Raw genomic sequence first — 26,083 nt, forward strand, 5'->3', positions numbered from 1 at the left:
CCATTTAGGCAATACAAATAACAATGAATTAATATGTATTTGAACAACCACCTTTCAAAAAAGAAAAAAAATATTATTAATCCACCATGGTCCTTATGATTATTGTCATTGATAAAGCTATGTGTAATCAAATTTATTTATAAAAGACTTGTTCACTTTTCATCTCTCTATGTAATTAAAGATATGTTGTTTAATTATTTATGAATTCTTATTATTATGTTTAACAAAATAAAAATAGTTAGTAATAAATATAATATTTTGTAATAATTAATATTTAAAATTGATAGCTTTTAATTAAATTACTCCCAATTGTCACTATGAGATTTAGAAAGTATAATTGAAGCACTTCAATTATTTCCTGAAAAAACATGTCAAATTGATGAATAATTACTCCGATTTGAATCGAAATACAATGGCTGTTATCAACATCAAAATTTATTAATTTTTCTTTATGTAATCCTTTCAAGAGATTTCTAGTATTACATATATAGGTGATTTGTTAAAAAACAACTCACAACAACATATCATATGGAGAAATATTTTGGTCTGCATCGACAAATAAAGTTATTATATATGTTATTTATAACAAATTAGTCACACAAGACAGTTTTTGCACATTATTTGAAGCCAAGATAGATTTTGTAATTTTCAATAGAATATTGTCATTTTTTTTTAAATATATAAAAAAAAAAAAGCCAGTCTAACGGTCATCCTTACTTTACTGATTTGAAGTTGATGATTGTGTTAGTCACGTAGTATTTGGTATAATAATAATAATAATAATGGTCCTTAAACAACAGGGTTTGGTTGATGGCATTGTAGTGGCAATAGCTGCTGCCATTGTTTATGGCATTTGGTTCAACCGGAACAGTTGCTTACATGAAGGTAGCTCGTTGTTGGCTGGAAACGTTGTTGAGAATGTAAAAAAAGTAGTGCAATTTAGAATTCTGAATGTGAAAAGGAACAAGAATAGTGTCTAGGATGTAATTTTCTATAATAGACTTATAAGTTAGGTGCCCTTCTTGCTGGTTTGTAAGAGAGCAGCCTATTGCTCTTTGTGCCGGTGTTGTTTGTAAAGTTTGTTTGTGATTAATGAAGCTTTTTTCTTCTTGATAAAAAAAATAAATAAATAATAATGGTCCTTAATAAATTGTCATTTGATCTATGGAATTGGTTGGTGGGGAATTAGAGAAGAAAAAAAAAACCTTTTGCACCCCAAGACGGGTGGGGATGAAAAAGAAAAATTAGAGGACCATTGTTGGGCCCTGCATATATTGGTTTTGGTTTGATTGTTACTTTCATAGTTAAGGTCTGTATGTATCAAGTACCGTTCTATTCAACCAGCGCTAGAATAGATTAGGGGACAAAATCTTATGGACAGATGTTCTATTTATTTATTTATTTAAATGGACATTAAAGGAGATTAATCAAATAATTAAAACGCGGAAGAATTTGAGAGTTGCGAGTGTTGACATTTATTTGCATCATCAACCATTGATGTTTCAAGAATCTTTGCAAAAGGGAGATTTCACATTTTATGTTTAATATTGGGTGTTAATTAAAATATACATTAGGCATATTAAACATTTCAAAATAATGCTATTTTTTGGCACTCTACCAAAAATATTATCATCTCTTCTGTCTTCTGTCTTCTCACTTCTCTCTCTCTCTCGGTTCACTCCCTCTTATCTCGCGACACCACCACCACACTAAATACTGCATTTCTAACAAATCTGGACATGATTTTTGGGGTTGTTTTTGTGATTTTTTCTGATCTAAAATTCTGAAATCTGCAAAAAATCGACATTGCTCGATGGTGGTTCAATGGTGCTCAATGGGGCCTTCAAAATCAAGATTTTCATGAAGAAAAAAAATCACTTTGCTCGATGGAAGTTCGATGATGGTTCGATGGTCCTTGATGCCAGCTCGATGCGATTCTTGCAATAAACATAATTTTTCACTCAGGTATCTATTTAAGGTGCTTTTTTGTGTAGTTTGTGTATTTTTTTCAAGATCTACACATTTGATATGCTCATATTCACATTTGTGAAGTTTAAAACATGAAAACATATCAAAAGATATCTTAAACATTAGGTATTTTTGGATTTTTGTTCTCTTCTAGTGTTACACTTTAGAAATACGCATATGAGCATGTCAAACGTGTAGATCTTGAAAAAATACCAAAAATAAAAAAATCACCCCAAACTGGCATCGAGTCCATCAAGCTGGCATCAAGCACCATTAAACCACCATCGAGCAAAGTCATTTTTCTTCATGAAAATCATGATTTTGAAGGCCCCATCGAGCACCATCGAGCAAGGTTGATTTTTCTGCAGATTTCAGAGTTTTAGATCTGAAAAAAAAAATCGTAAAAAAAAACTAAAAAATCATACTCAGATCTGTTTGAAATGCAATATTTAGTGTAGTGGTGGTGGTGGTGGTGTCGTGAGGTTAGAGAGAGTGAACCGAGAGAGAGAGAGAGAGAGAGAGAGAGAGAGAGAGAGAGAGAGAGAGAGAGAGAGAGAGAGAGGGAAGATAGAAGAGAAAAGAGGGAAGAGGGAAGAGATGTGAGTATTTTTGGTAGAGTTCCAAAAAGTGACATTATTTTGTAATACTTAATATGCCTAGTAGGGGTGTGTAGAATATATCCAATCCAATTACAACCGACCGCCAAAAATTGGATGTCGAATTACTATTGGATCGGATGTAATTTTTAAAAATCCAAATTGGATCACTCTATTGTTGGATGAGATGTCCAAAAATCCAATAAAACCGATTGAACCGATCTAATAACCATCCAATTACATATATATAGTTTAATAACATATTTACTTAATTTTAATGCCTTAATATAATATGCACCTGGACACATGGGATTACTAAAGAAAATCCTAAATCTTTTATTCCTTTTTTTCTCTCTTACCCTAAAACACAGTCGAACGCATATCTCTTTCTCACTTTTACTCTATCGTTCTCCTTCGTCTCTCTCTGTTAGTCTCTCCTCCGTTCTCATCGAATCTCTCTCTCTCTCTCTCTCTATGTAACTCTCTCATTGTGTCTCTCCCTCTCTTTTTAACTCTCTTGTCGTCGTGTCTCTCTCTCGTCGCTGTGTCTCTCTCTGTTCAGAACGACAGCGGATCTCGTCTCCCTCCGTTTGAAGCATCGTACTTGGATCGACGACACCAACTGGTTTTAAGAATTTGGGAAGTAAATGAAAAAAATATCGTGTTTGGTTTCTTTGCTTTCATCATGTTCAGTTTATCGATTTATGAATCCTTAGTTTATTTGTCAATAATTATGAATCTTAGTGTATATTTGTTGGAGTTTTATGTCCTAATTAAAACCCAATTTATTTGTAATCTCATTTTATTATCAATAAAAGAATAGAAATCATTTTTTGACTTGGTCAATCACTTTGCTCACATGTTTTATTTTCATGATTTTTTGTTTAATATAAACTTCTATTAAATCCCAAGCATATAACTAATCATATTCATAGTGACGTAATCACAGTAGAATATAAATATGATTATATATTCAAAATAAGTTAGTCCTAAGATTAGTTAGTGCACAAGATTTACACTGACTTGTCAATCTACGATATGATCTACTTACACATGTAGTGTTATGTTCTTTCCAGAACATTAGAAAAGTAGATAAGATCGGATGTATTTGTTACATTGGACTGGACCGATATTGACAGTTGATAGAATAAGGAAACATACATTTATTATCTATTCTAGTCATATCATATAGTTGACCATAGGTCAATTCAATTTCAATTATGAGTGGTTAGTATTCTAACTGATTGTATTATTTGAGTTCTTTGATTTGTTCGTTACCAGCTTACCCTACGGACTAGCCCATACTTACATCTTGGGAACTCAGTAGTATAATTGAGTGGGAGTGTTAATCATAGATATGAACATCTATAGTTTCTGATGAAGAAGTGAAATGATTGTTTCCTTTTAGTTTGGTTCAAGGTGCTAAATGATAGATATCTCATTTCAATAATTAATATTAGTTTACTGAAATATCATTTACAAGGAACTAAGTGTTTTAAGGATAAAATACAACGAGGGGTAAAACGATATTTTAGTTCCATCTTATTGTAGACCGTCTATAGAATATTGAGTGGCAATTATGGTTGTAACAATGGATAATTAATAACATGTCTATATTACTTATAGAGCGTTCTATGAATTCAAGAGTGCAATTTCGAGTCTTTAGTGGAGTCACGAGGAATTAATAAGTTAGTAAATTTATTTGTTAGATTTATGATAACTTATTGGAGCTTGATTTCATAGGCCCATGGTCCCCACTGTACCTTGGATAAAATGATCTAGATAGTCTCAATTAATTGATTTAATTATCAATCAGAATTATTAAAGTTGACTAGGTTAATTTTGGATAGTTTCATAGAGTTATGTAATTTAGAGATAAAAAGAGAAATTATGGAAGATTTATTGATTAAGATAAATTGGTATCTAAATTAATAAATAAATTTAAATCAAAATTCAAATTATAAATAATTAATTTGATATATGATTTAAATAATTATTTAATTAATTAAATCAATAGAAAATAATATATGTCTTGATTTTAAGTTCAATGGGCTTATAATTAAATGATAAATTTCACGGACCTAAAACCCATAATAATTTTGACCTAGGGATGATATTATCTATTATCTTATTGATTTTTTTAATTAAATTACATGGTCTAATTAAGTCTATAAAAGGAGTGCTAAGTGAGAGATGAAATTAGATTTCAGAAACACAAGTTTCTGAGAAGATCAAAAGATCTATCTATCTCATATGTTGAGAATTGTCAACTCTAGTCTAGGTGATTCTAAGGATACTTTGGAAGGTTGTGAAGTAAATTGAAGAACGATTCAGTTTAGTAATACTCTGCAACAGAAATGATACAAGGGTTAGAGAAACTGAAGGAATGACTCTATCATTCCGCTGCGTATAATGTAAGTGTTCTTATCATTATTTCTATTTGAATTCAATTTTAGAAACATGTTTTAGGTTGTCTCATATTAATTTGTTTAATATAAGATTTACATAAAAATAAACAAGATCATGTATAAGTTTTTCTAACAATATCTTAGTTTATTGGTTTGTTTATATCTTAAGTTTTTTTTCTTCTTTTTAATCTGAGTAATTAGTCTTATATGTTACTTTGGAGACATTACTAATATTCGAGTAAGTGTTAAACTAGTATTCTATGTCTGTTACTGAACAATTTGATCATAGGTAGGTTGTTTATGAACAACAAGTGGTTGTAGCTAGATCTAGATCACCAACTTACTCAACAAGGCATAAATGAATTCAACAAAATCAAAGCAGGAGAAAAATGATACTTGGTTCATATTTACAAAATAGAAATAGTTCATCAAAGACAACGATTTTACCTCCCTAGCTAGTTTCACCCAGTACCAAGATTACACACTTAAATACAATATCTCCAAGTACATTAATACATTGCAGCTGTGATAATTGATGATAAGATATGATGAATATATGATACATATAGTGTAACATCCCAAATTCCCTAATATGGCTTAGTGCCTAGATTAGGGGGTTGGGATGCAATAATTGTTTTAATTATGTGTTAATATAGTATGAGCATGTCATTATGTGAATTATATTATAATATAACTATAATTGCTTGTTTAGAAATACTAAATGTGTATGTGGGCACATTTCTTATAAGAATGACATTTTAGTAATTTTGACCCGCTGAGGGTATAATTGTAAATTTGCGTCTCTGTGATTAAGATCACATTATTAAGTGGATATATTTGGGCTACTCGACTCGAGGCAATCCTGGTGAGCAAGTGAGCGAAAAGTCACGACGGGGTAAAATACGTGGCTTAGGGTGAGCACAAGGGTATTTTGGCTATTTAGTAGATTGCCGAGATTTATTGGGTAATGAGAGGTTAGATAATTATTATTTTGAGATAGTTGGGGATTTAGAGGAACACTTGGGGATTCACGGGAAGTGATAATTGATGGAATTGCCTTGAAGGGCTTTGGAAAAATTGATTTGGCCTAGGGGCATTTAGGTCACTTGTGCCTAATTAGAGGCTTAAGCTAGAGGTTTCTTCAGCTGAGGGAAAACTTAAACAGAGTAATTACAAGACAGAATCACCTTCTCTCTCCTGTAACTCCCTCTCTCTCTTCTTGAAAGCTTGGAAAATCTTGAGGAAATTGAAGAACAAAGCTTAGGAAATTGAAGGATTAAGCTTGGGAAACTTGGGGATTAGCTCAAGGGTGTTATCATCTTAGAGGTAAAGGTTTAAATTCGAATTCTTCGTGATACTTCTGTGATTTTGTTGAAAGCTTTGGTTTTTGCATGTGTGTGAGTTGGGAGAGTGGATTTGGGGATTCTTGATGAGTTTTAGTCAACTAAATAGTTAGGTTTTGTTGCTGGAAAGGAGTTATACTAATTATGGGGATTGAATTAAATATTTGAGTGTGATTGGGTTGTTTTTAGTTGGGTTCGGCTAAAGGAAAACCCCAAAATTCTGGGTTCGAATGGGGTCAGGCCGCGACCCTCTAGAACAAAAGGGAGCCAAGGAGGGCTCTGTTGCGAGGGCGCACCGCGACGCCTCTTAGGTTGGGTTGCGGCGCGTGTCTGATGTTTTGGGGAGGTTGAGCCTCTGATTTGGGCGGGGCACGACACAAGAGCATGGGGCCACGACTCTTAAGGGGTTTTTGGACCCCGAGAATGTTTTGAGTGCGGGAACTCAACCTTATGAGCTCAGGATCGATTCTACTACCGTGTTTGGTGGAATTCGATGTCCCGGAGGCTAGGATTCAGTCCGGATGCCTTTATTCACTTGTTGTTGATGGAATTCTTTATCATGGTTATGACTAGGTCAACGCTAAGGGCTCAGATCAGGGATCGTACTCAAGAATGGTTCATTGGTAGCTTGCACTTGGACCAAAGGTAAGAAAACTGCACCCAGAATATGACATACATGATTGGGGCTCGGTCCGAATCCTGAGTATAATCTTGATTTGGGCATTAGGCCTGTGAATACGCATGATTATGATTATGTCTATGAATGTTTGATTAAATGTATTATAATACATTGTATTCATATATATGTATGATAAATGGAATATGTGATTGTCTGGTGTGACTAGGGAGCTTGGTTTATAAACCAGGGAATTGTTGTGATATCTAGTTAGAGATCGACTTATTAGTCGAGGGCATATCTGATTTGAGGGGCTTGACTTATAAGTCGAGGGTCTTCGAAGCTCGGCTTATAAGTCGAGGGTCTTAAAGCTTCGACTTATAAGTCGGGGCATGTGAGGCACGACTTATAAGTCGAGGACCTGTAGGACTCGGCTTATGAGTTGAGATTGGCATTATGCACGTGGAGTGTAGGCCACTATGGATTGGCCACATTGGGGGTGCACCAAGCACCTGACTGGCTTGGATGCCAAACAAATTAAAAGGAAGTGCGACACGTACTTGTGCAACTCTATAATTGCTGATCTGTATAATGATTATGCTAGTTTCAGTTATTACTGCTAGTCTGATGTATTACTTCGTGAATTGTTGAATATGTTTTCTTGCTAAGTCTTTTGGCTCACGGGCCCTTTGTGGTGCAGATAAAGGTAAAGAGAAGCTTGGCCAGCTATGAGTTGGAGAGCGATAGCAATGACATGTACATATGCAGTCCGCTCGACCGCCACAGCCGAGATACACGAGGAAGCTAGGGTTGAACCCAACTTTTGTCGCCTAATTCGGCTTGTTATGTAACCTTGGTGCTGTAACCAACTTTTAAACTTGTGTTTTTGGGATCCCGTGTAATGAATAAAGTTTTTGATTTAATGAAAATGTTTATGACTTGACCAAATTTGTAATACCTGAACCTTTAGTGGCTTGATCACATGTTTGGTCCAAATGACTTGCTTAGCAAGTCCAACACTAATTTTTAAACACACTTGGTAATAGACCCTAATTAGCAGGGCGTTACATATAGCTTCTACTTTAGACTTGTTTTGCAAATACAATGATTATTAGGAACTTGTTACTTGTGAGAAATATGGTCAATATAACTAATAGATTATGGATAGGTGAGCTATTAGTTTGGCGTTGCTAAGATTTCTGTCCTTGGCTAATGTTAGAAATATTTAAGTTTAATTTTACTATATGTAAGACAGATAAAGAAGCATTAAACATATCAAGCAAAAACTAATAGTTTTGTTAATTGTTATTAGCTATTCGGATAATATTTGGGTTGGAGACCATGATGAAGAGACCATATATATCCCAATTAATTTATTTGATGAGAGGTCTCCTTTTGATTTTAATAAAAAGATAAATTAATTTCTTTTTGTTGCTTTTAATTCATAAATACAGCAACATGGATCAAAAAGAGAGAAAGTTGAATGAAGAATGTTCATGTATTTCGTAACAACTCTTGCACCTGTGTTGAGTTTTGTAATGATCTATGGTTGATTAATGAGGTTGACTTTCCTACATCACTTTCTTAATACAAGTTAATATTTAAAGCACAACTCCTGATACTTTATGTTTTGATTGTTATGTCACTACTACTACTACTGATTTTGTCTTTTAAAAATATTGATGTGCTTGCTTTTTCTTGAAATCAAATGGTAATGGCATATAGAATCATAGATAAGTTTCATTCTAGGTTTTGAAATGATGAAATAGGTTTTGCACATTTGATTTCATATGGCAGCAAGTATTGAGATTATAAGTATGTTAAAATTACTCATATTTTTCTCACAGTGGTGTTATTTTTGTAGATTCTTAGAGTGTGGTTGGGATAAAACTTTTTTTTCACGCTATAAAGCACCACAAAATCTACATCTAGCTAGGTGAGTTTCATTATTTATTAAGTTTTTAACATGGAAATTAAAATTTTAACACTAATACTTTTTATTTTAAAACTGTTGTTAATAGATGGCTTCCACTGCAAAAATAAAAATAAAAAGAAATACCTATATCTCTTGATGAGGAAGAAGATTCTGGGATTGAGCATATAAAAAATGAAGAAGAAAAAGATGCACAAACTGTAGATGAAAGCACAACAACACCATCCACTATGCTTATTGATGGGACTGAGGAAAATCAATTAAAGAGGAAGTCAACCAGGACTCCATCTATGGTTTGTGATCACTTTACTAAGGTGAATGACACTAAAAAGAACGAAAAAGCTAAATGCAATTATTGTGGTAGTCAATATGCATGTGGTAGCCAGAAAAATGGAACTACTAATTTGTTACATCATATTAGAACTCAATGTAAGATGTTTCCTAGGAGAGGTGATAAGAAGCAAAAACATTGTGTTTTGATATAATGAAAGTGTAGCAACCCAAAATTGCTAATAAGGCTTAGGGCCTTGATTAGCGTGCCGGGAGGGCATAATTAGATTATGTATGATTTAATGTTCAAATGCATGATTATGTGGCATGCATGATTGTAACGCCCTGGTTACCCCAGAATAGTTACGGTGAACGGTGAACCGGAAATTTGACCCGCTACCCGAGTCCTTTGGTTAAAAACGTGATCTAAGTGTTATTATCAGGTTAAGGTAGAAAACCAGTAAAAAGGAAAGGGTACATTTCATTAAGTAAATAAACTGCTCATGAGCCTTTCAAAATGTTTACAAGTAGTTCGTAATACAAAGTAGTCGCTACAGTTCCAAATTTTACAATCCCCGCCGGCCTAAGCGGCAAAAATAGGGTAAACCCCTAGTCCCTCCGAGAACTCCTTGACCGTGGCGGTCAAGCGGCCCTGTATGTACATCACATCGCCCAAGCTCTCCACTCAAGGCTGGCCAAGCTTTTCCTTTCCTTTACCTGCACCACATAGCACCCATGAGCCAAGGCCCAGCAAGAAAACATAATAAAACATGATATAATATCAGCTACGATCATGATAACCATTCTGGACTATCAGTCCAACAAATAGGTGACAATAGCCAAAAGTCACAATAATGAGCATCGCTCCTTCTAGCCATATGACGATAGGGTCACCAGGGCTTAACTGATAAGTGATTCTTTCATATGTTCGACCAGGGCAGGTGCATGGTGATTAGTCACCAACATAACCTTCCTCATGACTCTAGAGTCGAAGCTATGGACAACGTCCCTTAGCCACGTGACTAACGGTCACCGGGGTCATATACCTTGGCTATAGACATTTGGTCGTAGACCAGGCAAGCACTTATAAGTTCTTCGACCTTAGGGTCGGTCCCGCATTAATGCCATAGAGCCACTCAATGCGTGATCATCGACTTTAGAGTCGGTCCCTGACTAGTCAGTGTCTTAAACAGGTAATCAGCATTCATTGGCATTTAATATGCAATCCACGTTCACATATATCAACCAACATGCCTCAATATCAAATCATGCATGTCATATACCTGTACAGGGTGCAACTGTATCCATACACTGTTTTCTTACCTCAAGTTCGAGCGAGAAGTATGATAAAGACGACTCCTGAGAATGATCGATCTTTTAGTTCCTTAGCGGTTACCTAATCATAACCAATTATAACCTCCATTAATGAGAATCCACAATAATAGGGTCTTAACCTAAGCACCACCCTCGGGACCTTGAAACATGCCCACACGGTGAGTAGATTCGATCCCGGGCCTTAAGGATTGAAACCCCAAGTCAAAAACCCTTAAAAACACTCAAAACGGGGTTTGGAAGGAACAAGGTAGCGCTACAGCGCTCAACCCCTAGCGCCACAGCGCTCTACTCAGAACCTCCCAAGCGCCAGAAAGCCTCCTGAGGAGCGCTATAGCGCCCTAGGGTGGGCGCTGTAGCGCTACCTCCAGGCCCAAACACCCCTGAACCGAACTTCTTCAACTTCCTCGATTCTAACTCGATTCCCAAGCTTCCAAAGCCTATTCTTGATGCCAAATAAACCCAAAACCATCCCAACACACCCCAATCACCACAAGCATGGGAACCCTAGCCAAAACTCCCAACAAAACCATGAATTCACCCTAGAAAACTCAGCTGCAAAACAAAACCAAAACAGAGCAAACCAAAGAAAACCATGGTTAGAAACTTACCCAAAGCTCGGCTTATGATGGTCTTCAATGGTGGAACACACTCCCAAACTCCCAAGGCTTGCTTCCTAAGCTTGAATCCTCAAAATTGATTCAAAAACCACAAAGAACAGTGAGGAGAAGAAGGTACGGGAGAACTCTAAAGTATACTCTGTTTTCCACCACTTTCTTCAGTCATCAAGTGTTATATCTATCCTAGGGGTGAAATTTCCATTTTACCCCTAGGTCATTAAATACTTTCTAAAGGCTCCCAAGGGCATATCTGGTACTTCCCTCCTAACTCGTTAATCATAATTAACGCTCTCCAATCCCCGCTATTCTCAATAATCATAAACACCAATAAATCACAACCCGTTACCCTACATCTCCCGGTAACGCTCTAATCATCGAAATCACCCCGAGACTCAACCCAAGTCCCGACACTTAAACCTGTTGTGACTAAACCGCTAATCAATATTCTACGACCGTCTCGTGTCGAACAGCTCGAACAAACCCACATCATAATGTGGTCTCAACATATATCATTGACATGCATACAATTAACATTATATTATAGTATAATTCTCATAAACATGCATAAACACATTAAATGGCATAATTAAGCAATTATGGCCCTCCCGGCCTACAAATCCAGCCGTTAAACCACATTAGGGAATCCGGGGCATTACAATGATTATATGATTATATGGGTATGTGTTATGCATGTTTATGAGTATTAAGTATGCACGTGGGCCCTTTTTAGTTTATAAGGGCATATTTGTAATTTTTGGCCTTTTGAGGGCATAAATGTGATTATGTGTGATAATTGTTTAGACCACATTATTATGTGGATATATTTGTAGCATATGGCTCGAGACGGTCCTAGTGAGCGGATTGGCGAAATAGTCACAACGGGGATTAATACCCTGCTCGGGGGAGCCTGGGGGTATTTTCGAGAATTTAGGGAATATATTTTGAATTATTAGATGTTGGATAAATAATTGGTAATTAATTGGATGACGGGATTAATTGGTAAATGTTAGGAACACTCGAGAAATTAGCGGGAACTGGGAGAAAAATGACTAAATTACCCTTTTAGTACCTTGAAATATTGATAAGTTTGGAGGGGCAAATGAGTCTTTTGGCTATTATAGATAAACTCTATAAACACCTAAGTCTAAGGCATAAAGAAATAGAAGCCTTCAACTCTTCCATTCTTTCCATCTCACGATTCTTCTCTCTTAAGGAGCCTAGGGAGGATTTTTGGAAGTTCAAAGGGAAGGCTTGAGAAATTGAAGCTAATCAACCAGAAAATTCAGCTTAGGAGCTTGAGGATTTAAGCTCAAGAGAAGTAGATTGAAAGCTGGTGGGAGATTAAAACACAATTGAGGTAAGGTTTTGAATCTTCATCTTTGAATTTCTAGATGGATATAGATAGAATTGTAGGGGCATGATTAGTTCTGACTTTGGTGATAATGGCTGATGAATTAGGATAGTGATTGAAGTATAATTGCTATGGTTTTGGTGTCTAAAATATGTGATTTAGTCTTTAATTCGTAGCTTGTTTGGTGTTGAATTAAGGAGGTTTGCTAGGGAAATTCTGGGTTGAAATCTTGATGTTCTTGGTTGGGAAGATGGAGGAGAAAACCCAGATTTTCTGGGTGCAAAGGGGGAGCGCTGCGACCTAGGGCACTGCGGTGCGTGTGGCCATTTTGGCCTGGGTGTGGCCTCTAACTTGGGGCGCGCTGTGACCCACTAGGCCAAGTCCTTGCCCGGCTCCCCCTTTGGCTTGGGTCTTTTCTCTCTAACTTGGGGCAAGTCGCGACCCACTAAGTTAAGTCGTGATTCGCCTAGGAATTTTAGCCTTAGAATTGTTTCTAGAATTGGCAAGGCTCGGGGGTTCGAATTTAGGCGCTCAGGACAATTTCTACTACTCGGTTTAGTAGAAATTGAGGTCTCAGAGGCTGGTATTTATCTCCTAAGTATTTATTTGGATTGGAAGTTGATGGATACCATTTTCCTTTGTGACTAGGTTTATCGCCAAGGCTCAGGGCTGAGGATCATTCTCGAAACCATTTTATTTTCTCCACTCGGAATTAAAGGTAAGAAAACTGCACCCTTGTGTGGCTGTGTTGGGACTGTGATTCCCTATATATTAATACAAATGTTGTACGATAATTTGTGCACGGGATGCGGCTCGGCCACTGAGAGATAGGGTCAGCTAGATAAACACTGGGCTCAGCCTAAGCGAGCCAGAGTCAGTGGGATAAACAGAGGGTGCGGCCTAAGGGCATCGACCTTGAGTATTGGATGATGATTATGATAAACTGTTGAATATAAATATGTTTACTGTTGTTAATCTGATGCTTATAGCTTTTTGAATATTTGGACAATGCTTGGTGATTCATTGACTGTCATTACTGATTATGTATCTACTATCGCCTGTTGAATATCTGATTATGTTGTGTTGTTATGGTTTTCTTACTGGGCCTTGGCTCACAGGTGCTATGTGGTGCAGGTAAAGGCAAGGGTAAGATGGCTCAACCATGAGTTGGAGAGCTCTGGGGCGGGGTGTACATTGTTAGCTGCTCGTCCGCCACGGCAGAGGGATTTGTACAGGGACAGAAAACGTAAAATCCGTATTTTGCCATTAGAGTGGCTTTTGGATTGTATATGACTTTTTTAATGTTGTCCTTTAAACCCTGTTTTTGGGATCCCATGTCCTAAATAATTATTTTAGTGAAAATTATCTGTTTATGACAAAAATATTTTAACCCTAACTTGTTTATGACTTTAGGATCACATTTTTATTCAAATGACTTGATTAGCAAGTATTGCACTATTTTAAACACACAGTGTAACGAGCTTGGTTATCCAGGGCGTTACAACTTGGTATCAAAGCTGTCTAGGTTTAAGGGTTCTTGAAGACTGGCTGGACATGTACACTCGCCACTAAAGACAAGCTCGACTCAGGGTTTGATAATTGTATACATGAAATTATATGCTTAAGTGCCTGAATAAAATAACAATGCTTTAATATATGATTAATAAGGAGCATGAGACACTGATAGGGCCTGGCCCTTGATTGCTGCGTGATGATATCGAGCCATGCTTATTAGCATTGTTGTTGTGTGTGAATTAATATTTGAATGATTATGTGCATATTTATTGCATGTGGATGAATTTATGGATATTTGTTTATATCTTGATTGCTGTGGTTGGTTGAGTTCCAATGATGGATTATGGAAAGATTGTTACCCTGTCATCATAGTTTGACCATGGAGTCGTTGATTGCAGATAAACTTGGATAGCTATGCGTCCAAGACAATCTATACGACTAGCCGACACTAGGTCTGAGGCTAGAGATGATGATCAGGGCCAGGACCCTCCCCAGCCCCTGAGAACTGGCAACAGATACTTGCAGACATGCAAGCTCGATTGTAAAGTCAGGAAGAACATATTAGCTTATTGAGACAACAGGCTCCGTCAGGGAGCACTATACCTATTGGGCCACCTGTTATGGCACTGGATGTACAGGCACCTGAGATTAGGAACAGGTGGGAGCCACTGTATGAGCGGTTCAGGAGGCAACATCCTCCAATCTTTGAGGGAGGACCAGATCCACTGAAGGGCGAACAATGGATGAGTATGATTACTTCGATTCTAGATTTCTTGAGGATCGAAGGTAATGACAGGGTGGCCTGTGCCACCAACATGCTAATAGAGGATGCTCGCATCTGGTGGGAAGTGGCATCACATACCAGGGATGTGTCTACCCTGAGTTGGGATGGTTTCAAGGACTTGTTCAGCCAGAAGTATTATAATGTTGTCGTTAGGGCAGCGAAAGTAAATGAGTTTGTGGGATTAGTACAAGGCAATATGACAGTTACAGAATATGCCCTGAAATTTGACAGACTTGCAAAGTTTGCACCAGACCTAGTGCCTACTAACGCAGCTAGGTAGGACAGATTCATCAGAGGACTCAATGATATGATAGTCCGAGATGTAAGAATTACAACAGTACTCGGGGGGACAAATTATGCCCAGGTTTTTGAGAAGGCTCTTACTGTTGAGGAGGCAGAAAATAAGATTTGGAGGGAGAACGCTGTGAGATGGGAGGTTCGTAGAGCGATGCCTCCACATTCAGGGTTTGGTAGGGGAGGAGGCCCCATTGATCTGAAGAGGAAGACCCTTGACACTTCAACTGCTGCTGGTCCTGATATGAGGGGTCGGGGTGTTCAGGGTGGCTGCCAGGGAGGCAGTGAGACATGGAGAAGTTACCTTGAGTGCACGAGGTGCAGAAGACGCCATCCAAGCAAATTTCGGGCCAAGGCCTGCTATGTGTGCGGGGTGGTGGGACACCTCAAGAAGGACTGCCCAACAGTGAAGAAAGAGGAAGCAAGGAAGGGGGAAAACTTGACTCTAGCTGACAGAGGTCGAGGCTAGTCCCTCGGTGGTGGCAGGTCAGCTTTCTAGCGTTGACTCTCCTTTTACTGTATTGATTGACTCTGGTGCTACACATTCATTTGTTTCTAGTAAGGTGCACTACAAGAAAAGATGCTTTTAATAACACCGAAAATGTGTTATCAAAACATACCAGGACACTTTTTGATGTGTTAAGATCGACTATGTTATCGTAGGTCAGGGCACTTTACATAACACTTTATCATTGTTATACAGATGTGTTATTATACTGTCAACGATAACACAATTTCTGTGTTATTTTAATAAATAGATAAGATTTAATTATGTTATTTATAGTTGATTATATAACACATTTCAATACTTATAAATTTGTGTTATACTGCACTTTAGTATAACACTTTTTTTGTGTTATACTACACTTTAGTATAGCACTTTTTTGGTGTTATACTATACTTTAGTATAACACTTTTTTTTGTGTTATACTACACTTTAGTATAACACATTTTTTGTGTTATACTATACTTTAGTATAACACATTATTTGTGTTATACTACACTTTAGTATAACACATGTGTTATATTAGCTCAGAGAAACATAATCTTTTTTTACTTACACAAAACTAGGAAAACAAATATGAAAGTTGAAGCCAAATAAGGTAACGTAAATAGATTTTTATTAATTACTCAAATGTAATTACAATATTTAGTCTACTAGTCTAGGCTTAAGAAATCATATTACAACATAATTTATGCCCAATTCAAATTCCTTTATCACTAAATACAAAACAAGAAATGTATAAAAAAATTAGTGAAATAAATTCTTCCATTCTAAAGGCCTCAACTACAAATGTTGTCAAGAATTGCTCCAAAGAAATCATCTCAATATACCTGCACATTGTAAAAAAAAAGTCCTTTTATTATTAAGAACATAAGACTTAAGCTAGTTTCCACCTGTAAGCATATAAAGTTTAAATTAGTTATATGAACTAGTTTATATAACTAACTAAACTGCCATATGGCCAATTCACTTATCAGTGATTCATTGAGAATCATCACATACTTTAATTAACTTATGAAATATATGGAATGGATGCAACTTATAGTTTAGTCCCTTCATGTTGATTGCAACTTATAGTTTAGTCCCTTCACTTATCTTTTTTATTCTCTCTTTTCAATCTGAATATGATTCAAACCACTTGTAAAAAAATGTGACTGAAATTAATTGTATATTTATATAAATAATTTTTACACAAACATAATTCATTATATGTATAATTTCATTGAATTTCCTGTAACACAAGTATAGGAGCCAAAAAAGGGAAACACCATAGTTTTCATGCCCAAAACATAAGAAACACAAGTATCAGATTAAAAGTAAACAAGGAATTGAAGAATCAAAATAAATTCAAAGAGAAAAGCAGAGGCTACAAAACTAAATGGGTCAGTTTCTGAGTTGAAAAAAATTCTGATACAGGGAGCTATGTCCCTTGACATGGGAAGACTATTCACATGATATGGCATTGGAATTTTCTCTTATGTGGTAACTTTTTTGACTACCACTTAATTGTTTATATTTCTAATGATAATATATTCATATTATTTATACTAATAAGATTACTAATGAATGAAAACATGAATAGGTCCCAATATATATAGCAGAGAACAAAATGAATATGATTTCAATTGTAGAAGAAACCCAGAATTCGTCTTCCAGAACTTACAAATCAAAAAGGAAACTACCCTAATTTTTTTAGAAATTTAAGAGCAGGGGATTGAAAACCCATAATCTTACCAACTAGCAGCACATTAATACAATTAAAAACAGTCTCAAAGGTTACAAAACCACAATCTAAATTTCAGTCATTGGACAAAATGATATGTAATCGCATATCAGATAATCTTTCCAAAGAAAGAGTAAACAACTAAAACCAAACAATTTTAGAAAGGGGACCAAAAACACACTCGAAGCTTTAGTTTATTTCTTGCAATTAAGGGAAGAAATTTAAAATCATAAACTATATTCATTAATGGTTCAAACTTAACATAAAGAAACCTATTCCAACTCAAATGTCCAAAACAATCATCATTTTCATAATCATCATCATCTATGCTCATTCTATTTTAAATTTAGCTACTAAAATACTAAAATAAACAATATTTCAGCAACTTAAAAACAATATGATCATACTATGTACTCATAAAAACAAATTGGTTATGAAAAAAGAAATAAATAAGTCTGTTGCATCCCATTGAGTCCTTAACCCTATGTGTAGCCAATAATCCCATTTTATCCAACCAGTACTAGATTTCCAATATAAGCACCAACTGGGGCATAGGACTCCAAAGTCTATTAGGTACCAAATTTCCAGGCGGTATGTCCTGAATCTAAGCATGCACTATAGCCAATCTCAGTCTAATCATAACTATGATTTATCACTAGCTAGAACTTGTTTCAGGACATAAAGTAAGAACTTGCACTCTTAACATTGGACCAATTCAACATCAAATACTAACATACAGCACAAAAATTAGATTACCTTATAAAAGATAAATAAAAAGGATGAAAGAAAAGTATATTATAACCTTGATGAACACCAAACACAAAAGTGAGCCCCAGTTGATTAAAAAAAACAAATCTTTTGTCTAAATCATTATCTTGATTACTCAATCAACTCATTAGTCATGGAACCCAATAGTGATCTAAGACCTCTTTCTGTTTTCTTTTCATAATGTAAAAATTTTATTGTCTTATTCTTTGTGGCATTTCTAATTTCTAATTCATGTTGATTGCAACTTATAGTTTAGTCCCTTCACTTATCTTTTTTGTTCTCTCTTTTCAATCTGAATATGATTCAAACCACTTGTAAAAAAATGTGACCGGAATTAATTGTATAGTTTCATGATTCCATCCTTGAAACAAAGAGTGCAATAAATATAAAATATGTAGACTTCAGCAATTGATGATTTCAGATTTTTATAATCTTTAAGAACAGTAGACTTTTTTCTTTCTTCTTCTTTTCTTATTTGGTATTATTAAATAAATGTAAAGTAAGTATAGACTTGGAAATGTTTATCACATTAAATAGAAATAAAAAAGAGGAAAAATCAATAAAATGCGTGTTGCATATCTAAAACCAGAAAACGAAATTGAATTGAACTTACTTTCTGCTGCTTCTGCAATTCTTCTCACAAACTTAGAGTTTACGGCACTAATGTACGTTTCCTGGCCTAGATACCACGAGTTTAGATTGTCTGTTCAAAGGATCCACATGCCACTATTGTCTAGAGAAATCAAAATTGTTGTCCAAGCTCTGGGAAAGACCTGTAACCAGTTGAAAAATCATTCTGTTAATAAGACATGATTCACTTCTGAAAGCACTAGTTGTTAATATTATTTAGTTATGTTAGTTTGTCTACTGAAGAGTTTGTTATATGGTAGTTAGTTTCATAACTACCCCCTCTATACTACTCATTCTCTATATAAATAAAACTCTTGACTAAATCTCTTTAATGAGTTCAATTTATGCACCATGAAAGCTGAGAAAAAAAACTAGTCCATGCACTATTTTACCAATCCCAGGAAACATCATTTCATTGTCATGACAAGAATCAAATTGAGGTTTTGCTAATCAAACTATTAAATTTGGTTATAGTTACAAGACAGGAGTACTTGTGTGGTGCTGCGAGCAACCCCGTCCCATTTGTTGTAAGTGTTTCTGCTGTTTTTTTTCCATACTCCAAAATCCATACTACAGAAAAAAAGAGAAACTGTCCAACTCGTGTTCCTGACTTTTCCAATTTCAAAACAAGAAAAAATGCAAACGAAAAAAAAACAGAAGCAAAAGCTCACCCCACTGCTGGCATTTTGATCCATCTTGCCAAGAGTTTTTCCTGTGCTGTATTCCATTCCTGCATTTAAACATTATGCAAAAAAAAAGTATACATTTGAATTTGTCAACATTAAAAACAACTCTCATACGTTAATGGCACACAGACATTATACCATGTAATAAGCAATGGCTCATCGAGGTTATTCTTGACATTAACAAAAACATTCCAGTTGGTAGTGACGTTGAGAATCGGTCCTGGAAACTTCCCCTTTATCCCAATAACCTAGAATAATGAAACATCCAATGTCATTTTATCACTAGCCTCAAATGTTTAAGTCTTACACAGTAAAATACTAGAGCAAAAGGAGATAAACAGAGACTTAAAAGGAAATGCTGCTCAAAATGAAGTAAAAAGCCAAATTAATTTCTCGTACTCTTTAAAAAGCAATACACATAATCAAGTTGCCGACACACCTAAATAACCAACAAAAGAAAGAAAACATACCCATGAAAGGAAAATTATTCAAGCAGACAAAAATACTATATATTATAAAGGATAAATAAAAATGAATTTATTATCTTCAATATGTAACATTTTTTTAAGCAAGTTAAATAATCTAACTGCATTATGTTTTCTATACTATGACGGAGAAAGATAAGAAAGAACAAGGGATGGAAATAGAGAACCAACTCAAATTCCATAGTAAAACTAAAGGTGTACCTTCAATGTTATTCTCCAGTGAGTATTCTTCACCTTGTATTTCCAATATTCATGGTTTACAAGAATATACTGTAGAGAAAAGAAAATTAATGCAAGAATAGTATCATTCTCAAATCCTGTTTCCATCAGCTGCATTGTGAAATCCAGCACTGCAACATTTTAAATCGCATATCACAACATGTATTACTTTGGAGTCTATACAATATAAAGCACCATTGAGCTGATCACATGAAATTATTAATTACATGCTCTTAAACACACCTGCTGTAGTTAAGAAATAATTATTCTCGTTTTACTCACAGTCAATTAATAACATTGTTGCCAATTTTAGAAAGTTCATTCAATAGAAAAATCAGAACAACAATTTAAATGCAGATAATTCTCTCACCCAAAACTCTTTAAGAATGAAAGAGCATTCTCTTTAAAAACAAAGGAGCCAGAAAATTTCAACAGAAGAGAAAGTGCCCAGCACATGTAGTCTCTTAGCATTTTTCACAATTCAATCATGCGCCATTAAATTTAAAAGAGTCAATCCAAAAACAGAATCAGATCTTGCTTTAAAATCTTTCCACAAGTTTTATGGAAAATTAAAATAAAATGAAAGGCTTTCCAAAATAGAATCAGGTCTTGCATATGAACGTACCATACAACTCTACACCAAAGGCTTTTCATATTATGCATACACCAAAGGATTTTCATGTATGAAAAGTTAGAATATGGTATTATACATAAAGCATTATTATACAAAAACCTGGCTGTTAGAAAGGAGAGGGGTCAATAAAAACCTACCTAAGTTCATACGCCACGACAGAACCTCTTCCAGCCCTTCTTTCAAGCTTCTAGGGTTGTAATTCAACTCTACTTTGGCCTTCTCACAGGAATATGCCCACTGATGCCTTCATCACTAGCCAACTAAGCTTTGACCCAAACATTTGAGTTTGCTACATATGCACCTAGAATGTGAGAATGGTTAGAAATTAAGAAGAATTTCTATTTTCATTACCCAGTCCCATTTTCATTCAATATGTCAGACAATAGAGAAAGTAGTTTCTTGAAAGTTTTAACTATATTGGAAGATATAATATTAGGAATTAAAGGTTGAGCAAATGTATATCTTGATGTGAAGAATTTTCTATTGCTGCTAAAATTTAAAATCTTATTCTAAGCTTCCTAAACTGACTTAAAAAGCAGGGTGAAAGAGGTCAATTCATCAAAAATTTGCTGACACAATCAAAATAAAGAAGTAACATTTCAAGAAAAATAACATTAATAAAAATCCAAATGTTCCAAACTAAAACTAGATAGCAATCTTGGGTACAAATCGAAAAATTGAAATGAAAAGTGAAAAACTGAAGATTCCAACATCCAGAATGTGACTCAAAATAAATTAACAAAACAAACTAATAGTAGTACGACCATAGTTAATAGAAATCACAAATATTAATAGCAATGTGAGAATGGTTAGAAATTAAGAAGTACACAAAAATGTGATCAAAGCAAAATGGGTAATGAAAATGATTATTTAAAGAATGTAACTTGACTGTCAGTAGTTTGAAGTGTTGCTATATACATACTATACTGTACTGTACTATTCTATACTATGTATCACTACATGTACACCATAATCAATAGATGAAAAGGCATGACAAATAAGAAGATATTAAAGCACCTTACTGTTTCTGGGCTATGGAATATCAACAACTTCTTCTCCTATATTGATAAATAACAGAAACCCACTCTTATATTTGATTACACATATTCTTCTCTCCATAGCCCACCCCACACTCTCTGCCCAAAATAATTAAGCTCGTAATACAAGTTACCCTTCTTCTCCACAATACCCAAACATATAAACTAATTTTGATTTAATTCCTACAATTTATATATCAAATTGGCCACAGAAAGTTCTAGCAATTTATAAAATAAATACTAAAAAATAAAGGACAAAACAATAATGAACACACCCATTCAAGTAAAAGAAAAATGGACAAAAAGAAAGAATTATATAATAAAGAAATACTCCAATTAAAAAACAGAAACTAACTAATTAATCAAAGACAAAAAATTATTTGTGCCTTTCTAATATCAAATATATATGTAATGTTGATCTTAGTACCATGTGTATGAGCTCCAAAAAAAATGATCAGAGCTTATTCACTTCAATTGCTCTCAGGTGGAACACAGATTCCCTTCAATTGCTTATCCACTTAATCATTCCAGTCAAGCATATAATTTATAGTCTTTTTCCTCTAAAACTAGAAGGATTGAATATAAAAGGCAAAATAGAAAGACCTAGTAAAATCATAAGAAACATTATATTACAAAGGATCGAATCAATCTATATTTAATTATTAACTGCAACTTAATACTAATCATGCTACTCACATTAGTAAAAGATTACGTCTTTAATCAGTAATATTACTATACATCAGCATTAGATACTAAGAAAAGAATACACAATCTAGAGATAAAAATAACTATTTACTTACAGAAACTATCTATTTAAGAGTATAACTCTTAAATGATTTTTTTATCTTTTTATGGTTTTTACGTTTTGGGAAGTTCATGAAATCCTTTTCTTGATTGCACAGTAAAAAAAAGAGGGGGGGGGGGGGGGTTATAAGAGGCTACAAATACATATACATGAAGAGAAATACTACTCTCATGAAATAAATTAAAAATCATAATTGAGAAAAAGATAGATTCATTTACCTTTGAAAAGAAACTCTAAAATATTAATACAGAAATAATAACCTGAAACAAAAAAGAGGGTTTGAGAAATATATGGAAGGAGAGATTGTTAGTCATTGCTGGGTTTTCAGAGAAATAGAGGACGAGACTGAGAGAGGGATGGTGTTGGATAAATGGACGGACAATGAACGGATCGTTGAACAGTTGGACAGTAAAAGTGTAGAGGGAGGGATTGATGGGTGGCTGTTGTTGGGTTCTTAGTGCCTGTACAAACTAAGGGAAACAACGTAATAAGCACGACATGTACCAAAACTAGCTTCTAAAAGATGTCAAACTAGACAGTCCAGGGCTAAACCTTATAATAACCCTTAACATAAAATCCAGTGTACACGTCCTCTTCTAACTGTAATTTTACTAATAACAAGCATGTACATTCTCCACCCATTAAACGGGTAACTTTTCTCATAACCCATACACTCTTAATCCTATACATTCTCTACCTAAAGCAACCAAAAAAGTTAAAAAAAAAAGTGGTGAACATTGATTAAGATAATGGAAAGGAAACCTAGTAATTTTCAACTTAGTATCAAGATGATAATTAGAAAGGTTTTTGGTCACAACAAACCAACTATTGATGATACAATAAGAAATATTACTAACTATCCCTATTGAAAACAGAACATAGAAATTTCAAGGTAAACCAAAATCAATTAACAGCAAAACCCACATACAAATATCCAAATGAGCATTCAGGCCTCCAAAACGTCATGAGACCAGCCAAAGCAGCAATATTTGCAGTATCCACAAGGTTTCTATTAACAAATTGTTCAAAATGAAAACTAAATATACACTCAAATCAAATGAATTACAGAAAAGGAAAAAAATAATTGGTGCTAGAGAGGAAAAGTTTTTACAGCTTACCCTCCATTATCTAGAATATGGAGGTCAATACGGATGGCCCAAACCAATTTCCCTGGAAGAACACAAAACGATTTAGTGTCAACAGCCTTGCTTTCTCTGCACATACATTTCAAAATTCCACTTGTTCAAACGACTATGCACAATTAATTTTTTCTTTCATTTTACTAATGGAAATGACTATCAAACCTTAGGCCACGGTCTACAATGCGAACAAGCTCAACAGCAGCCTCGCTTGGGCGGCCAGGCTCGAAGGAAGGGTCAACCATCGGGGAGAACTCGGTGAAGATGGAAAGCAAGCCCTCATTGGAGCGGTCATGGTAGGGCTGAACCATCTGGCCTGTGACAAATCCCATGACATGGGTTTGGCCCAGCTGCACCTCCGTCGAGCCATCCTCCTTGCCGAAGGTGATGATGAGATTGCGGTAGTCGAATGGATGGTGACTGTCAACTCGGAGGTCGGAGAGAAGAGCGTTCTCGATAAATTTCTTCTCATTGACTGTGAGACGCCATGTATTGGCCTCTGTCAGCCCAGTCGACCTCCACCGTTGTTGAAGCCTCGCCCCTCACCGTCGTAGTTGAAGCCCCAATAGCTGCTGGTGTTTCGAGCAGGAGAGAGAGAGAGAGAGAAGGAGAGGGATCGGGGAAGAGTGAGAGGGGAGAGCGGTTGGGAAAGGAAAGAGATAGGATTTCATTTGAGATATTTTGTTTTGGGAAAAAAATAATTCATTTGCCGCTTTTTTTTCCCTATTTTTGGCTATTCATTTTAGGAATTTTAGTATGTATCTATTATAATACTTTTGCAATTCTGTTTTACTTATGTGTTACTGAAAGGGATTTTTGGTGTAGTGGTGATTGATAGATTGTGTAGACCTAGTGAGTACTATATTGCAGGGTTCGGGACTATATTGCCTACAGGGGAATTGGTGGTTTCTAAGAGATGGATTAGAGCATTGCCAGTGATGGTTGATGGTGGGGAGCTATCACTAGACTTGATTGAGTTAGGTATGGAGGATTTTGACATGATTTTAGGGATGGATTGGCTGGTCAGATATGGGGCGACCATTGATTGCAAGAAGAAGATGGTGACTTTTGAGCCTGAGGGAGAGGATCCCTTTATTTTCGTGGGTGTGGTACATGGACCCTGCATACCCATGATATCCTCTTTGAGAGCTAGAGACCTACTATAGGGAGGTTGTATATGTTTCCTAGCTAGTGTGGTGGATACTACCAGAGTTTTTCCAACAAGGCTGGGAGAGACCAGATTAGTTCGTGAGTTCTTGGATGTGTTCCCTGATGATTTACTAGGGCTGCCGTCGCACAGGGAGATCCAGTTCGTCATTGAGTTAGTGTCGAGGACAGAGCCAGTGTCGAGGGCACCATATACGATGGCTCCGGCGGAGTTGAAAAAGAATTGAAGATATAGTTATAGGAACTTCTGGATTTGGGGTTTATCCAGCCCAGCTACTCACCATGGGATGCTCTGGTTTTGTTTGTGAAGAAGAAGGACGGGACTTTGAGGATGTGTATAATCTTTAGGGAGTTAAACAAGTTGATCATCAAGAATAAATACCCTTTACCAAGGATTGATGACCTGTTTGATCAGCTGCAAGGAAAGGCGATGTTCTCGAAGATTGATCTTCGATCTGGTTATCACTAGCTGAGGATCAAGGATGAGGATATAGGGAAGACAACCTTCTGAACGAGGTATGGACATTATTAGTTCTTGCTCATGTCGTTTGGTTTGACCAATTCCCAAGAAACATTCATGGATTTGATGAATAGGGTGTTCAAGGACTTCTTGGATCAGTTTGTGATTGTCTTCATTGACGACATCCTAGTATACTCCAGTTCAGAGGTAGAGCATGAACAACATCTACGAGAGATCTTGCAGAGATTGAGAGAGCATCGATTGTACGCTAAGTTTAAGAAGTGCGAGTTTCGGCTACCAGAAGTGACGTTCCTTAGACATATTGTTGGTGAGGATGAGATTAAGGTGGATCCATCCGAGGTGGAGGTAGTGAGAAATTGGCCGAGGCCAAGGAATGCCTCAGAGGTTAGAAGTTTCCTCGGGTTAGCAGGTTGTTAAAGACGGTTTATGGAAGGGTTCTCGAAGATTGCTGCGTTGATGACAGAATTAACACGAAAGAATTTGAAGTTTTTCTAGTCAGACAAGTGTGAGAACAATTTTCAAGAATTGAAGCAATGACTGATTACAACACATGTGTTGAGTCTTCCTTCGAAGGGGGGAATGTTTGTAGTATATTATGATGCTTCGACGTTGGGTTTGGGATGTGTGCTAATGTAAAATGAAAATGTTTTAACTTATGCTTCACGACAACTGAAGGAATATGAGCAGTGGTACCCTACCCATGATCTGGAGTTGGCAGCGGTGGTATTTGCACTAAAAGTATGGCGACATTATCTATATGGAGTGAAGTGCAAG

General features: G+C 35.8%; 1 protein-coding gene across 1 annotated transcript; it reads right to left on the minus strand.

Annotated features, from left to right (window-relative positions):
- Positions 1-18,768: 18,768 nt before the first annotated feature.
- On the minus strand, positions 18,769-24,793 carry LOC133814743 (exosome complex component RRP45A-like). Its single transcript, XM_062247666.1, has 9 exons — positions 24,790-24,793; positions 23,827-24,160; positions 23,641-23,736; positions 23,435-23,531; positions 23,152-23,215; positions 20,029-20,177; positions 19,481-19,590; positions 19,312-19,386; positions 18,769-18,799 (listed from the first exon to the last, which is right to left on the minus strand). Exons 1-9 carry the CDS (start codon positions 24,791-24,793, stop codon positions 18,769-18,771), a joined length of 960 nt encoding a protein of 319 aa, XP_062103650.1.
- Between the last annotated feature and the right edge of the window lie 1,290 nt (positions 24,794-26,083).

Source organism: Humulus lupulus, chromosome 2, assembly GCF_963169125.1.
Source record: "Humulus lupulus chromosome 2, drHumLupu1.1, whole genome shotgun sequence".
Taxonomy (NCBI): Eukaryota; Viridiplantae; Streptophyta; class Magnoliopsida; order Rosales; family Cannabaceae; genus Humulus; species Humulus lupulus.